Genomic DNA, 18,024 nt, shown 5'->3' with positions numbered 1-18,024 from the left:
AAAAGGGTGATACAAAAATTGTACAATAAAGTTTCACATTCAGCTTTATAATATCTATTACAATAAGAAGCTGTTAGCTTCCTGGATATACTGCCACAAGAGGAATATATATAAAGTCCAAATATGAAAGGATACACGGGTGCATGTATGTACAGAGCCAACACACATACACAGACACATGCCAGATATGTGGTGTTAATATCAATTTCATAAATTGCAGAGCAATATGATTAATAATATCACATGATTATTCAATTTCTCATGCATATTTGACCACTTCAGCTGCACCCTGGCCACTGCTGCACCCCCTCCGGGAAATTTTCTAACACTCCAATCCGCTAAGATGCTTTAACAGTCTGAAATTTTGAACTATAAACTTTCCAGGAAAGTTATGGACTATGTGCCTTCCCCTACCTTAAAATATTTAAACTGGCCCGAAACACACGGTAGCTAATATTCAGTTCAGTCATAACTCAGGGATAGTTGGGTCCATATCTCTAGATCCTGGAGGGCTATAAGTAGATCTACGATATTGCAAAGGAGGAGTTTAACATTTCCAGTGGACTCAACACTTGCTTAGGAGGGCTCTGGGATCTGGAAAGGGCAGAGAGCCGTCCCCCCCAAATGCCAGCTGTATGTATAAAAAGGCTTTCAAATATAATTTTACGAATATTTATGGCTCCCTATGATCCTCTGAATATTTGGATTCACGGTAGCTAAGAAAACTTGGCCTGACAAGTGCAGATAAAGACAGAAAAATAGCCCTATAATAGTTTTTCATCGCTCAGATATTTGTAAAATACTTTCCTCCATGTAAATGATGTGCCATATCTAGAACACACTATGGTAATGTGTTACGGTTATATCATCACTTATTTAAGATGACTTGCAAAATTTCCTCATCGCTTTCCCACTGGTGAATAATAAAGTCATAAAAAACCTAGCTTCATATGACACCATATCCCAATGTCATGCTATAAAATTCACAAGAAAGAGGCAAGACATTGGCCAAACCATGAGCGCACTTTCCATATTTGTGATTATAACAACTTCAAAACTTTTGGCAGTTTTAACTTATGGCACTTTTAACAAAAAACAGTTCAAAAGAAGCATATTAAAGAGTATTAATGAAACTTTACATATTAAAATTAAAAGGCTGCCCTATTTTTCTCTGTCGTTAGCAGAAGCACATCATATTGGCGAGCAGGTACATAATATCGCTGCAAAATGCACTTATTTAATTTAATTTAAATATTTTCAAATGAGAGAAAAGATGCTCTTTGGAAAGAGCGAAGGGAATGGCAGTTAAGGAAGTGGATAGGGCCTTAGAAAATTTGAGTTTTATCTTGTGGTAAATCGCAGAATTCCTCTCTGAAATGCCTAGGTCACTTATTCCCATTGTGGTGAGCTTTATACTTTATAAAATGGGGATAACTTTCGCTGTCCTCCACCTGAGGACAAAGTCTGAGGCCACAAATATTATGGAAATGGGTACAAAAGAAAAGCCTAAACACATTAAGGCAGTATTTCACAATGACTGCGTACTCTCTATAAAGATAGTATATGAGGCATTAAAACAGAAACTCACCTCCCCAGCAGTCTCCGTCCCACCACGTAAACTGCTTGTTCCATTGCCAATAAACACCGTCCCTGAGCTGTCACTGCACAGAATATTCCTGTCCATCTGCGCATTAGATTTCAGGAAAGTGAATTCATTCTTCCTGGCGTCTGAGGACAAACACAGCTGGTAGGAATAAGGCAAAGTCCCATCTTCATAGTTGGGGAGGAACATAGAGCCGGTCTTGGAATAAGGGTCAGGACCAAAACACTGAAGTAATTTAGGTTTCCTTGACGTTCTCAATTTCATCACAATGGTCAGTGTCACCGTCAAGAGGAACAAAAATGAGATCAGGGCTAAAGCCAGCACCAAGTAGAATTGTAAATCAGACTGAGATGCCGAGTCACCCGATTGGTCGCTCATTTCCGGAAGAGCCTCTTGGAAGTTCTCGGCAAACACCAGGTTGAGAGCCACTGTGGCGGACAGAGGCGGCTGCCCGTTGTCCTTCACCAGGGTGACCAGCCTGTGCTTCACAGCATCTCTGTCCGCAAAGGCGCGGGCTGTCCGGATCTCCCCGCTCTGCAGCCCCATGCTGAAGAGCGACGGGTCCGTGGCCTGGAGCAGGTGGTAGGAGAGCCAGGCATTGTGTCCCGAGTCAGCATCCACCGCCACCACCTTAGTTACCAGATAACCTGCCTCGGCCGAGCGAGGCACCATCTCGAACAAGGCGGAGCCATCGGCTCCGAGCGAAGGGTACAGGATGCGAGGGGCGTTATCATTCTGATCCACAATAAACACCCTGACGGTGACATTGCTGCTGAGAGGCGGGGACCCGCCGTATTGGGCCTTCACTTGCATCTCAAACTCCCGGAATTGCTCGTAGTCGAAGGAGCGCTGCGCATAGATCGCTCCGGTCTGGGAGTTAATGGAGATGTAGGAGGAGAGAGGCACCTCTTCGAGGTTGCTGCTCAGGATGGAGTAAGTGACTCGGGCGTTCCGGTCCAGATCCCGGTCTGAGGCTTTTACACTGAAAATAGAGGCCCCCGAGGGATTGTTCTCTGGCACATAGGCGGTGTAGGAAGGCTTCTCAAAGACAGGCGCGTTGTCATTGATATCCGAGATCTGCAACAGGATGGTTTTCTGGGTGGAGAGTGGGGGAGAGCCTTTGTCTGTGGCGGTGATTGTGATATTGTACTCCGGGGTCCTTTCTCTGTCCAGAGAAGATTCCGTGACGATTTTATAATAATTGCGAGAGGAGGACACTATTGTAAATGGCAGACTCTTTAGAATGTAACAGGTGACCTGTCCGTTCTCTCCGGTATCTCGGTCATGGGCTTTGATCAGAGCTATCACGGTCCCGCGTTCTGAGTCTTCCGGTATTTGGCTGGACACTGATGTAAATGTCACTTCCGGGGCGTTGTCGTTCTCGTCAAAAATTTCTATTTGAATTTTGCAGTGAGCAGTTTGTCCACCCCCATCCCTGGCTTCTACTTCCAGCATGTATGTGTTTGTTTCTTCAAAATCTAAATACTCTGTATTTGTAATTCTTCCGTTCGCAGGATCTAAATGAAACACTGTACGAGCATTTTCCTTCGCGTTGCTGAATGAGTATGTGATTTGGGCATTTAATCCTTCATCCTTATCCGTGGCTTTCACCTGAAGCACTAAGGAGCTTCGTGGTAGGTTTTCCCTAAGGCTGACTTTGTAGATCTCCTCAGTAAACACAGGGGGATTGTCATTGGCATCAGTGACATTAACCCTAATCTGAGCCGTCCCAGATTTGACTGGATCTCCCCCATCCACAGCCGTCAGGATCAAGTGATGGGAACTTTGTTTTTCCCGATCCAAAGATGTTTCCAGCACTAATTCTGGGTATTTATTTCCATCCGGGCTCTCTTTCACAGCCAGGGTAAAATGCGGACTCTTGCTGATTTGGTAACTCTGCACTGAGTTGATCCCGGTATCTGGATCTTGCGCTCGTCGTAGGGGAAATCGTGTACCCGGCAGTGCTAACTCATTGATTTCTAAACCAATGTTACTCTTGATAAACTGCGGGGCGTTATCATTAATGTCCTGGATTGCTACATTCACATAGAAAACATTTAAAGGACTTTCCACAACCATTTCGAGTGTCAGGACACAAAGGGGTGTCTCCCGGCATATCTCCTCCCGGTCTATCCTGCCATTCACATACAGGTTGCCATTTTCCCCATTCACACTGAAGTATTGCTTTTCGGAACTGACGCGGAGCTTTCGCTGCGGAAGCTCTCGGATACTTAATCCCAAATCCTTGGCAAGATTCCCCACAAGGGAACCTTTAGCCATTTCCTCAGGTATGGAATAACGAATCTGCTCCGAGACCGCCCGGCAGAACAAAGACAATAAGAAGGGAAACAACAGTACTTGCCGTGTGACTGCCCGGCTCGGCTTTCGGCGCCTGATTTCCATTCCTGCCTGTGCCAGATTTGCTCTCTCCTTTCCCTGTTTTGGTTACATCTGGTGTTTACAAATCCAACCCCAGCAGAGGGATAAACATGCCGGTATTGTGTGTTCTAACGGCAGTTCCCTTTTCTCAGCCGGACTGGGAAGGTCTCTCTGTTGTTTCCTCTGCGATCTGCGCTGTGTGACGGAGCAATCGCAAGGCAGGGGACTCGGATGGATCTCTAGCTCCAGCCCTGACTCCGCATTGGCCAACAGCGGCACTCTGAGTCTCAACGGGAGAACTGCAAGAGCAGCGATCTTATCAAGGCGCCGGTACAGTACTGCTGACAAATATGTAGATTTGCTTGTTTTGTTTTGTGCTTTTTTCTCCTAATTTGCATGGAAATGCAAAACATGTAGCATAATAAAAGCATTGCCGTGAAGTATAAATAACTGTTTTCTAATGTAAGTATACATGTAAAGTCTAAATGTTTTTTCAATATAGATAAAAAGAAAGATAGATATAGATATAGATGTGTGGGTGTCTATTTATTGATAGTGTAAAACTTACAATTCTTGAGATTTCTTTGCCTTTGTTTGCATATATATGTGTGTATGTGTGGGTGTACGTCTTGGTGTGTGTCTGTGTAATGAATATGTACAAGAACAACAATTTCCATGTAATAACCACATTCTCCACAAACACTCCTATGGGTGAGATTCAGCTAAGAGCAGTTCTAAAGCGTTTGACAGAAAGCAATAGTTTTTAAACCCAATAGCACAAGTGATTGCGGGTTCAAAATATACATCTAAACTCCCGAGCAAAACTATTTTCGTGGTTAGCCCTTATTGTCCCTTTTAGGTGATTTTTCCTTCGAAAGTAATCTGCCCACTCAGAATACACAGGTTGTTTCTAAAAAGTACTAAAAAAGTTTCTCTTGGGTTGAACTATAATGAGAAACCAGGTCCTTTTCTCTCATAGAACTGCTCTAAAGAAGACTTTGATAGTTTTCCGCACATTCCAAAAACTAAACAGGAATGGAAAATTGAAATGAGTCCTCGTGAGCAAATGTATTCAAAGTCTTCCCAGTGATACAAAGATAAAGGAGACCGTCAAATAATGTAAGTATAATCACGTGCCCACTATACAAAAATATTTGAAGTAGCCTTTCCTTGATTGCTTTAAACAATGTTCTTTGGGAACATATATTACTATTTTAATTAAAAAAATATAATAAATATTAGAATCTTTTCTTTTATTGCACCAACTTCTGTTGGTGAATGAGACACGGTTTCGAGTTTACCGAGAAGAGCTCGGTGTAATCTCGAATGCTTGTCTTTTTCACCAACAGAAGTTGGTCCAATAAAAGACAATATACTGGAACCAACTCGGCTACAACACCGCGCACAGAATCTTTTCTGTAATGCTAACTACATGCTATAAAAACTCATGACTGTAATGTGTCACGAATTTCTCTCAAATTCTCAAGGCTCATATACAAGACAAAAGAACATTATTATTGCAGGAAATTTAAAAGAATGTCGAAATAGTCTCTTCTTAATCAAATATTTACACAACTTTAGTTTCATGATTATGCATTTCTACCCTGTATTATTTGCAATACGGAAAGTCAGATGAAATAATATTTGGAGTTAAATACACTGGTTTATAAAAATAAGTTAATATTGAGAACTGTGCTGTCACTGAAACATTTTGCCCTTCAGTAACATTCTTATTCTCTCTGAAAATCTATGTTTCTAAAAATATAGGAAAATGTCCTTACTTTGTAATATCTCAAGTAAGGTAACTTATATAGTATCTTGCTAGAGTCTGGTTCGGATAATCAAAGCTTTAAAAGGAAAACATCTAGTATCACCGATAATCTCTCTCCCCCCCTCCCCCGCAACATTCTCTCTAATACAGGCCCCCAAATACTTGATGCACTCAGTAATTCTGTAGCGATTAACAGCTAGCTACATTTATAAATATAAATCACAAGGTTAACCAGATATTAGCTGACCTGAATGGACGTCTGATCCCTGTTATTGGCTAATTCTTCAGTAATTAGAATAGGATCTTTTATCTCATAAGCGTACTGACTAGTCAGATTATTTGCATAGTTTGATTTGGGAAAGTTGAATTTGCTCTTTCTGGAGTCCGTGGTTAGAGAACCCTCATGTGAGTAGGAGTGAAGAAAAGCTCTGACTCCATCGATCCCCGCAAATTGCGAGACGGGAACTCCACTGAAAGTCACACTCGAGGAGTCAAACAGCTGCGAGTTTCTCCACCTGCGGAGCCTCAGGGCCAGTAACACTAGGATAAAGGTAAAGAACAAGCAAGAAACGGAAGCCACAGCGATCACCAAATACAAGGTGAGGCTGGACTGAAGGTCTGCAGGAGCTGAGAGGCTGCTTAAATCGGAGAGGATTTCGGGGATGCTGTCAGCCACCACCACCGTGACAGTGGCCGTGGCAGAGAGAGGGGGCCGCCCGTTGTCCTTCACCAAAACCACCAGACTTTGCTTGAGCGCATCTTTGTCTACAAAGGAGCGCGCTGTCCTGATCTCGCCGCTGTGGAGTCCCACAGAGAAGAGCCCCGGCTCTGTAGCCTTCAGCAGCTGGTAGGAGAGCCAGGCGTTCTGCCCGGAGTCTGCATCCACCGCCACCACCTTAGTGACCAGGTAACCCGGCTCGGAGGAGCGAGGGGCCAACTCCACTCCCGTGGAGCCATCGGTGGGAAAGGAGGGGTGTAAGATGTGCGGGCTGTTGTCGTTCTGATCCAGTATAAAGACAGTGACTGAGACATTACTGCTGAGAGGTGGGGAACCCCCATCCTGAGCCTGCACTCGGAACCGAATCTCCCGGAACTGTTCGTAATCGAAGGAGCGCAGAGCGTAGAGAGCCCCAGTCTCGGAGTTAATGGAGATGGAGGAGGAGAGCGGAGCTTCCTGGTTCTGAGTTCCAGTAATGGAGTAAGTGATTCGGGAGTTGTCCTCCAAGTCGTAGTCATGCGCCGTCAGGCAGAAAAGGGAGGCTCCTCTCGGGTTATTCTCCGTGACGTAGCCGGTGTAGGATGTTTTATCGAAGAGGGGATAGTTGTCGTTCGTGTCTAAAATCCGGAGTGGGATCGTGATGGCTGTAGAAAGAGGAGGAGTCCCATTGTCTGTGGCGGTCACTGTGATGTTGTATGCTGCCACCTGCTCCCTGTCCAGGGCTCGGTCTGTCACCAGACTGTAATAATTCTCGAAGGGTTTCTTCAGCTGGAAGGGGAGGGTGCTGGGTAGGGAGCACGTGACCTCCCCGTTCTCTCCTGAGTCTGGATCTCGCACATTTAAAAGGGCGATGACAGTCCCTGGGGGAGAGTTCTCGGGGATCGAGCTGACGAGAGATGTGATTGTTAATTCTGGAGCGTTGTCATTCACATCGCTAACAACTATCACAATTTTGGATCTGTGAAAAAGGCCTCCCCCGTCATGAGCTTGAACTTCAATTTCATACAACGCAGCTTCTTCAAAGTCCAAGTTCCCCACGACTGTTAATTCTCCCGTCCATGAATCCAAGTGGAATATCTGTGAAGCTTTATTAGTTATCTTTCTGATTGAGTATTTTACCTCTTGGTGTATCCCTTCATCCGGATCAGTCGCTTTCACTGTCACCATCGTGGACCCCGCAGGCATATTTTCTAAAACATTAACCTTATAGACAGGCTGACTGAAAACTGGTGCATTGTCATTAACATCGTGAACAATGACGCGGATTTGCGCAGTGCCGGACTTGACTGGATCTCCCCCGTCAGTGGCTGTGAGGATTAGATCATGAACAGCTTGTTCTTCGCGGTCCAGAGACTTTTCCAGCACCAGTTCTGCATATTTAACTCCATCTGATCCAGTTTGCACATCCAGAGAGAAATGCCTATTACTGCTGAGGTGGTAGCTCTGCAGAGAATTTATCCCTAAATCTGGGTCTTGCGCCTCCTGCAGGGGAAACCGAGATCCCGGTGCTGTTGTCTCGCTGATTTTTACTTCCGATTCTTCCGCCTGGAAGTTGGGAGCATTGTCATTAATATCTGTGATTTCAACTTCAACTCTATAAAGCTTCATTTTTTCTTCAACAATAATCTCAAAAGTTAACAGACACTTCTCCATCCGGCCACAGATCTGTTCTCTGTCTATTCTTTCCGTTGTGATTAAATGGCCGCTGTTAACATTCAAAGAAAAATATTGCTTCCTACCTTTTGATACAACGCGGACTCCGAGGTCTGAGAGCTCCTTTATATCCAGCCCCAGATCCTTTGCGATATTCCCCACAATGGAGCCTTTCTGCATTTCCTCGGGAATCGAGTAGCGAGTCTGCCCAGAAACCGCCTCCCAAACGGTAACCAACATAAAGCAGAACAGGGCTCGCCCTTTGCAGTGCCGGAGCTTTTGAGTTTCTGCTAATCCCATGCTGATGTGGACACGCCTCTGAGTCTATGTCAAGAAACGTGTCTTGATTCTGTATTTGGACCCCCTGGTTCCGGCAACGTTGATTGTTAAATCAGAGTCAGTTTTAGCGAATATCTGCCTTTGCAATGTTCAATCCAGATCCGTTGAATGTGCTTCTGCTCTGTCAGTGTTCAGTGCTGTGTAACAGCAGTGCTGGGCTGGCGGGATCTCTCGTAGCGTTCCTCTCCCTTACTGGTCAACAGCGGCGCTCAGAGTCTCAACCAATAACTGCAGAATCTCCTTGGTGGAATTTTTGACCGCTTTTTCACTGGATGGTTAACACTGTAAATATTCTGTTTTCTCATTATTATGTATGTGTTCGCCTGAGGTACACACAAGGAATAAGCATTTTTGTTGTACTGAATCTGACTTTATTAGTTATAAGGATTTAGTGATTAAAATTTTGTTTAAATTTACTATGCTTGATTATGAACTACACATACATAGCTTTGTCCAGAGTTATGCATATTGTAAGTGTATATGGATATGTTTCTCCAATCTGATTCGCCTCTCTGCATTCGACCTTGGTGGTGCATTGTGCAATTGCTGAAAGCTAACATCCTTGTAGTAATCTTATTTCTGATTTTTACATCACTAGATGTATTTCAATTTTTTTCTATATTTGACTTGTTCATTTTTGTCGTTCAAGCCAATATATTCAGTTACTGCACTATGGATCAAATATTAATAAACGAATCAGGAGCGCTGTGTATTAGTTGGCTATATCTATTCTGTGATATACAATAATTTTTACCAATCTGGCAATTTTCATATTGAGTTTTATAATATTTAAGACAATGGGAGGTTATTGGAAATGGTGCCAAAAGAATGCTATTTTAAGAAGTGTATATATATATACACTTCTTAAAATAGCATTATATTTATAATATAATATATATAAGTATAATATAATAAGTATAATATAATATATATAAGTATATATATATATTCCTATAATGCACACATTTCAAATATCAAATCATATAAACACAACACACAGGTAGTAGTCATACAATGTGATCAATTGCAGACACAGATGGTGAGGAAAATCACCTAATTTTATCGTTGGTTATACACCTTTGAACGCTCTGACCACGAATGCACCTCTTCCAGGGTAGTGTTTAATATTATAAACCTAGGAGAAGCTTAAAAACGGTACTTTAAACTATCAAACAGGCAAATAAATATTTCCTTTCCCCTTCTACAGTGGTATATGCCTTTATCGTCCACAAAAATAAAAATAAAATTAAAACACGGAGCCTAGAGCCATGGTAGTCAATAGTCAATCATACACCAGTGCTACTTTGAAGAGCCCATATTTTGAATTGCAAGAAATAGGAGCACTGTCTGTGCTGCAGAAAAGGAGTCATAACATTCCAGTGGTACTCAGTACTTGCTTCTCGTTTTGGAAAGAGTAGGGAAACTAGCCCTTAAAATATTACATATTCACATTTATATACAAAGACTTTAAAAGATATTATCTAAATGTTTAAGGCATCACATGACCACTGAACATTTGGACTCATGGTAACTAAGGGAGCCTGGCTTGACAGAGGCAGGTAGAGAGAGAGAGAGAGAGAGAGAGAAAAGGCCAAGCAAACTGTTTTAAACTCTCTAAAATATTTGTACTACAGATTTTCCCCTTATAAGACATGTGGCATGGACAGTTACAGGAAGAGGTGTTTTAATGGTTTTGTCATGACTTCTTTGGAATGACACACTTAACTCTCTAATGGCCTTGGCACAGTTGAGTAAAGTGGCCATCACAAATTTATGCAGATAAAACCTTCATATCAGAACATAATTTCATGTTATATAGGTGATATGTAAGAGGTGAGAAACTGGTGGAATAATAATAATCTCTTTATATATTTGTATTTATAATGACTAACTGGGTTCCTTTTGAACTTTAAAAAAATTGGTTAAAACTATAGTAAAGAACAGAATTATCAGGCACATAGATGAACATGATAGATTTGGGACGAGTCAAAAGGGCTTTTGTAAGGGGAAATTATGCCTCACCAATCTATTCTAATTATTTAAAGGTGTCAACAAACATGTGGACAAGCACCATACAGCTGATATAGCCTACTTGGACTTTTAAAAAGCCTTTGACAGAGTCCCACACAAAGACTCTTAAGAAAAATAAGCAGTCTTGGATAAGAGGAAAGGCCCTCTCTTGGCTCAGCAACCGGTTAAAAGATAGGAAATAAAGGGTAGAAATAAAGGTCAGTTTTCAGAATGCAGAGAAGTAAATAGTGGGGTCTTCAAGAATCTGTACTGGGACCAGTACTGTTCAACATATTCATAAATTATTTGGAAAAGGGGTAAACCATTTGCAACGGCTACAAAATTCCTAAAGACAGTTAAATCCAAAGCTGATTATGAAGAGCTACAAATGGATCTCATAAAACTGAGTGATGGGGCAACAAAATGGCAGATTAAATTCAATGTTGATAAATGCAAAGTAATGCACATTGGAAAAAATAATCCCTACTATACATACAAAATGATGGGGCCTAAATTAGTTTTTACCATTCAAGAAAGAGATCTTGGCATCATCATGGACAGTTCTCTTAAAACTGCAGCCAATTAGTTCATTTTATCACCCATTTATCATTGTGCTATTTCTCATTTCATATATAATCAATGTAAGCTAAATAGACTTAAATTGTAGGATTACAGAAGTATAAGACTATGAGTATTTAGGAATGATGACTGTGTATTAGGTAAAAACAATGAGGAGTCCTTGTAGCACCTTAGAGACTAACACATTTATTTGGGCATAAGCTTTTGTGGGCTATAACCCACTTCATCAGATGCATGGAGTGAAAAAAAGTAGTCAGCTATAAATATACACCACATGAAAAGATGGGAGTTGCCTTACCAAGTGGTCAGTGGCACTGTCAGGGAAAACAGACTCAGAGGTAGTCTCACAGTGATCAGATAATTAATACAATGAATATTAACAAGAGAGAAAGTGTGATGCTGAAAGAGCAGGTGCCTGCTCATGCTAAGGTCCCCAGGTCTCAATTAAATACTGAAAAATACATACCTAAAATCAATCTGGATCACCTATGTGTTAGTATTGTTAAAACAGATGTTAGAATTACAAGACCATGTTTAGGCTTTATTGAATGCTTGTGAGTTACTGCATGTATTAATCTCACTTATAACATCTGTAACCCATATTGTAAGGTAATCTTTGAGTGGCTGTAGTGTGAGCCTCTGTGACTGTGTAAATCACCACACAGGAGAGAGACATCATCTAGTCTGAAGGGCTGATATTCAACTGAAGGTGTTATGCCCTTCCCAGAAGGAAAGGTCCATCGATACCAGATGGAATATTGTGGATCCTTGCACCTGGAATTTCCTTATATTTCATCAACAAGAGGACAAAAGACTGTTGTTGTTCTGTCCTTCCTATGAAAATGAATCATGCAAGCAGACCCCTCTGTGTCATACTGGGGCACAATCCAGACTGGTGGGGGGCTGTGTCACCCCTTCCCTGCAATTGTGGGTGCCTTACAGTGCCTTGCCGTAGTAGCTACCACCTGGGCCACTCACAAACAGCCTTCCAGGATGTAAGCCACACCCTGAAGTTCTGTGTGTAACTGCAGCCTGTGCAGGTACATCCTGGCTCTCGCCAGCCTTGGCTATACTGTAGGATGACCATAACACACCCCCAGTCCCAGATCTTCCCCCAGTAATGTATGTCCTATACTGCCTAGCCCTTTTCTGGACAGTACAAATATATTAAATTCATAATTCCTTTAAGGAAATAGTATGCAATCTTATTATCTTAAAGGGAGTTACCCAGACACCTCTATTTCAACACATTGGATTAGATAAAACAGTAAAACAAATTTATTAACCATAAAAAGATGGATTTTAAGTGAGAACAAGTATTGCAGCATCAAAGTCAGAAATGGTTACAAGAAAAACAAAGATAAAAAGCTTACTAGTATCTACTTAAGAAATCTTAGTAGCAAAGCACACTTTCTCACCACATGCTCCAGCAGATTACTGACCAAGGTCAGGACCCCTCCCCCAGAGTCCAATGGCTGTTTCCTTTTGTCTTCTCAAGTGCTGAGAATGATGTGGGCAGGGAGAGAAAGAGGGATCCCTTGGGCGGTTTGTCCCTTCTTTTTATAGTTTCAGTCCCCCCACCCCTTGAAAAATATTTCCAGCTGAGACACAGGAGACAAAGAGTACATGTGGAAGAATATTCCATGCTGGTTTTTTCCACCTGTTTGAACTTCCTTTGTTTTCCCTCCCTGCTTGATGACTCTGTTTGCTGCTTAAATGCAAATTAAGGCAAGCACACATTCCTTCCTTTCTTTAGGACAGACCTGATTTCTGCTTGGGCAGGGCTGTAGAACAGGTGTTCATAACATCATACTGGGGAATTTTATACTTTCACATGCAATGTTGCCACACATATTTTACCAGTACGTTACTGACCAGCAAATTATGAGTTTTTCATATGAAACCTTTCAAGGCATATGTTGTACAAAGATTATTACAATAATGTGTAGGGTGTGAATACAGGGGTGTATTCCATAGCACCCTCCCACCAGCTGAGTTTGCAGCTGAGAGTACATGCCAGTAGGGGGATAAAAAGAACTTTATCTCTATGCTACTTGAACTCTGGGTGCAAAGTGTTTCTAGGCATAAGCAAGAGATCCCTAGCTGCTTTGCTTGGGTTACCCTAAAGGACATATACTGCTTACTTATTATGGAAGCTTCAATTAGCTTTTGAAAATAAAGACTGTATCTCATTTGTGTTTCTATGATTACCTGCTTTAACCTTTCAAATAAATCTTGGATTTTCTTTTCCTATTTAATAAATCTTTATAAAGTTTATTATAGAATTGGACAGAAGCGTTGTCTTTGGTGTGATATCTAAAGTGCAACTGACCTGGGGTAAATGACTGGTCCTTTGGGACAGGGAGTAACCTGAATATTGCTGTGATTCTTGATGTCAGGTACTATCTATTAAAAAGGTAAGCTCATGGTGGTGGTACAGACTAGTACATAAGGGGACTATCTGTGACTCCATGTTAAGGCTGTCATAGTGCCTAAGGTGTTTAGCAAAATCTAAGTATAGAACTCACAACCAATTTGGGGTTTGTGCCATGGTTCCTAACAGTCTGGCCTGACTTTTGTACTTACTCTCTTGAGTCACTGCAGGCAGCGATACAGAAGGAACACAAGCCACAATAGGGAAAGAGCAGGTTAAATAATGTTTAAATAAGTTGGTAGGGCCTGACGAAATTCATCTTACAGTACTTAAGAAACTAGGCGAAGCAATCTCAGAACTGTTAGCAATTTTCTTTGCGAACTCCTAGGGGACAGATGAGGTCCCAGAGGACTGGAAAAGGGCAAACATAGTATCTGTCTTTTAAAAGAGGAAAAAGATGAACCTGAGGAATTATAGACCTGTCAGCCTAATTTCAATACTAGGATAGATACTAAAACTAATTACTAAACAATACTGAAACTAATTAGTGATACTGAATTATAAGATACTGAAACTAATTATTAAACAATCAGTTTGTAAGGTTCTGGAGGACAACAGAATTATAAAGAATAGCCAGCATGGATTTGTCAAGAACAAAACATGCTAACCAAACTATTTGCCTTCTTTGACAGGGTTACTGGCTTTGGGGATTGGACGGAAGCAGTAGATATGATATATATTGATTTTAGTAAGGTTTCTGACACAGTCCCACATGACATTCTCATAAGCATACTGGGGAAATGCAGTCTAGATGAAATTTGTATAAGATGAGTTCACAACTGGTTGAAAGACCTTATTCAAAGAGTAGTTATCAATGGTTAATTCACAAACTGGGAGGATGTATTTAATGGGGTTCTGCAGTGGTCAGTCCTGGGTCCAATATTATTCAATATTTTCATTAATGACTTTCATAATGGAGTGGAGAGTATGCTTATAAAATTTGTTGATGACACCAAGATGGGAGGGCTTGCAAGCACTTTGGAATACAGGATTATAATTCAAAATGACCTCTACAAACTGGAGAATTGGTCTGAATTCAACAAAATGAAATTCAATAAAGACAAGTGCAAAGTACTTAGGACGGAAAAAATCAAATGCACAGCTACAAAATGGGGAATAACTGGCTAGATAGTAGTACTGCTGAAAAGGATCATGGGATTATAGCAGATCGCAAATTGAATATGAATCAACAGTGTGATGCAGTTGTGAAAAAGGCTAATAACATTCTGGGATGTATTAAGAGGAGTGTGATATGTAAGACATAAGAGATAATTGTCCCCCTGTATTCAGCACTGTTGAGGTTTCAGCTGCAGTACTGTGTCCAATTCTGGACACCACACTTTGGGAAAGATGTGGACAAACTGCAGAGAGTCCAGAGGAGAGCAACAAAAATGATCAAATGTTTAGAAAACCTGACCTATGCAGAAAGGTTAAACAAACTGGGCATATTTAGTCTTGTGAAAAGAAGACTGAAAGGGGACCTGATAACAGTTTTCAGATATGTTAAGGGTGTTGTAAAGAGGATGGTGATCAGTAGTTCTCTATGTCCACTGAAGGACAAGAAGTAATTGGCTTAATCTGCAGTAAGGGAGATTTAGGTTAGACTAGGAAAACCTTTCTAACTATAAGGGCAGCAAAACACTTGACTAGGCTTCCAAGGGAGGTTGTGGAATCCCCATCATTGGAGGTTTTAAAGAAAGGGGTTGGACAAACACCTGTTGTGATGCTGGCAAACTAGGTGCCAACTTATGCCAAGGTCCCCATGCCTCATTTGAATATTGACAAACAGGTAGCAAGAATCAGTATAGTTCACCTGAGTGTTAGTATTATTAAAACAGGTATCAGAATTATAAAAATGTGCTTAGTGTTTAGAATTTATTGAATGCTTGTAAGTTTCTGCATGCATTAATCTCACTTATAAAATCTGTATCCAACATTGTAATGTAATATTTAAGCATTTGTATTATAAGCCTCTGTAAATCACCAGACAGGACAGAAACATTAACTCGTGTTAAATACTAGCCTCCAATAAAAGATGTTATGTCCTGCCTGGCAAAGAAGGCCCATCAACACCAGAACAACTATTGTGGAACATCAGAAGACAAAAGACTCTTCCCCCGTACCCCATGAGTAGGAAACCTGCACATGAATTCCTCCCAACAGTTAAGTTTGCAAGCTGAAGCAGAAGAGAGGAAGGAATCAGAAGCCCTAGCAAGGAGGGATTGTATATTTATGCTAATTAAACTCTAAGGGGCCAGGATTAAGAAACATAAGCAAAAGATCCCAAGTGCTTAGCCAGTGTTAGACCCAAGGAACACATAGAACTTGCTTATTAGAGAAGCTTCTAATCTACTACCTTTTGAAATTTAAGACTATAACTCATTTAAGTGTGTATGTTTAGCTGTTTTAATCTTTTCCTAGTTAATAAATGCTTAGATACTTTATTATAGATTTGGCTACTAGCCTTGTCTTTGATGTGAGACCTCTAGTGCAATGGACCTGGGGTAAGTGACTAATCCTTTGGGACTGGGAGTAACCTGACTATTGCTCTGATCTTTGGTGGAAGGGACCATTTATCACAACGGCAAGCTTACCTTGGTGGTGAGACCGATTGGAGTATCCAAGGGGACTGTCTGTGACTACATGTTAATGCTGTTAAAGTGCTTAAGGAGTTTACACTTGATAATTGGTTGATGAAAACTATATATAGAATTCACAGCCAATGGGTAGGAGCGGGGAGTTGTGCCCTGTTTCCTAACAGTCTGTCCAGGCTCTTGATTCATTGCAGGACAGCTTGACACCTGTTATGGATGGTATAGGTTTTCTTGGTCCTGACTCGGTAGAGAGGGCTGGGAGGTCCCTGCCAGTCTTACATTTTTATATTTTTATTGTTCTATGATTAATTCCTGTTTCAGAGACTCCAGTGATGTGTACAACATAATAGCCGAAAAATTACTCACGTTCAATTTCACAATGACCTCCTACACTCCTTAAAGAGGTAAACATATACTTTAAAAATCTGCAAACAAACATGAGTATAAAATTGGAAACTTACCTCCCCAGCAGTCTCCTTCTGAGTATGTAAGATGCTACTTCCATTACCCAGAAATAGCATCCCTGAGCTGTCACTACACACAATATTCTCTGCTATCTGGACATTAGGATTCTTCTTGCAATCCGAGGATAAACACAGCTGATATGAATAAGGCAAAGTTCCATCATCATAGTTCAGTGGGAACCTATGGCTAGCTTCTGAATAAGAGTCAGGACCAAAACACTGAAGTAATTTAGGTTTCCTTGAACTTCGCAATTTCATCACAATAACGAGTGTAACGGTCAGGAGGAAGAAAAATGAGATCAGGGCTAAAGCCAGCACCAAGTAGAATTGTAAATCAGACTGAGATGCCGAGTCACCCGATTGATCGCTCATTTCCGGAAGAGCCTCTTGGAAGTTCTCGGCAAACACCAGGTTGAGAGTCACTGTGGCGGACAGAGGCGGCTGCCCGTTGTCCTTCACCAGGGTGACCAGCCTGTGCTTCACAGCATCTCTGTCCGCAAAGGCGCGGGCTGTCCGGATCTCCCCGCTCTGCAGCCCCATGCTGAAGAGCGACGGGTCCGTGGCCTGGAGCAGGTGGTAGGAGAGCCAGGCATTGTGTCCCGAGTCAGCATCCACCGCCACCACCTTAGTCACCAGATAACCTGCCTCGGCCGAGCGAGGCACCATCTCGAACAAGGCGGAGCCATCGGCTCCGAGCGAAGGGTACAGGATGCGAGGGGCGTTATCATTCTGATCCACAATAAACACCCTGACGGTGACATTGCTGCTGAGAGGCGGGGACCCGCCGTCTTGGGCCTTCACTTGCATCTCAAACTCCCGGAATTGCTCGTAGTCGAAGGAGCGCTGCGCATAGATCGCTCCGGTCTGGGAGTTAATGGAGATGTAGGAGGAGAGAGGTACCTCTTCGAGGTTGCTGCTCAGGATGGAGTAAGTGACTCGGGCGTTCTGGTCCAGATCCCGGTCTGAGGCTTTTACACTGAAAATAGAAGCCCCTGAGGGATTGTTCTCTGGCACATAGGCGGTGTAAGAAGGTTTCTCAAAGACAGGCGCGTTGTCATTGATATCCGAGATCTGCAACAGGATGGTTTTCTGGGTGGAGAGTGGGGGAGAGCCTTTGTCTACAGCTGTGATTGTGATATTGTACTCCGGGGTCCTTTCCATGTCCAGGGTGCTGTCTGTGACAACTTTGTAATAATTATTGGCAGACGATATTATCTTAAACGGCGAATCATCCTGCAAATGGCAGGAGACCTTTCCATTATCTTCAGAATCTTCATCCTTAACATTGATCAGAGCTATCACCGTCCCAGCAAGTGAGTCTTCTGGGATTGGATTGGACATGGATGTGAGTGTCATTTCGGGGGCATTGTCGTTCTCATCAAGAACCCCGATCTTCACTTCGCAGTGTGTCACTAGTCCGCCTCCATCCTTTGCTTCTACTACCAGGGTGTAGTCACATGTCTCCTCAAAGTCCAAGGGC

At 42.1% G+C, this 18,024-nt stretch overlaps 1 protein-coding gene and 1 pseudogene across 23 annotated transcripts in view; both read right to left on the bottom strand.

Annotated features, from left to right (window-relative positions):
• LOC102931528 (protocadherin gamma-C5) overlaps positions 1-18,024 on the bottom strand; it is a 361,684-nt gene that overhangs the window by 88,074 nt on the left and 255,586 nt on the right. The window contains exon 1 of one of the 23 annotated variants that reach the window (XM_037907135.2): positions 6,001-8,599. The exons of the other annotated variants lie outside the window; for them this stretch is intronic. Within the exon in view, the coding sequence (XP_037763063.1) occupies positions 6,001-8,424 (2,424 nt within the window). The 5' untranslated portion in view covers positions 8,425-8,599. Of the gene's footprint in view, positions 1-6,000; positions 8,600-18,024 lie in introns of those variants that run through there. 23 annotated transcript variants of the gene reach the window in all.
• Positions 1-18,024, bottom strand: part of LOC102936717 — a 274,924-nt pseudogene that overhangs the window by 75,716 nt on the left and 181,184 nt on the right.

This window comes from Chelonia mydas, chromosome 8 (genome assembly GCF_015237465.2).
Source record: "Chelonia mydas isolate rCheMyd1 chromosome 8, rCheMyd1.pri.v2, whole genome shotgun sequence".
Taxonomy (NCBI): Eukaryota; Metazoa; Chordata; order Testudines; family Cheloniidae; genus Chelonia; species Chelonia mydas.
Note: the sequence above shows the minus strand (reverse complement) of the source record. Positions and strands in the feature narration are given on the sequence as shown.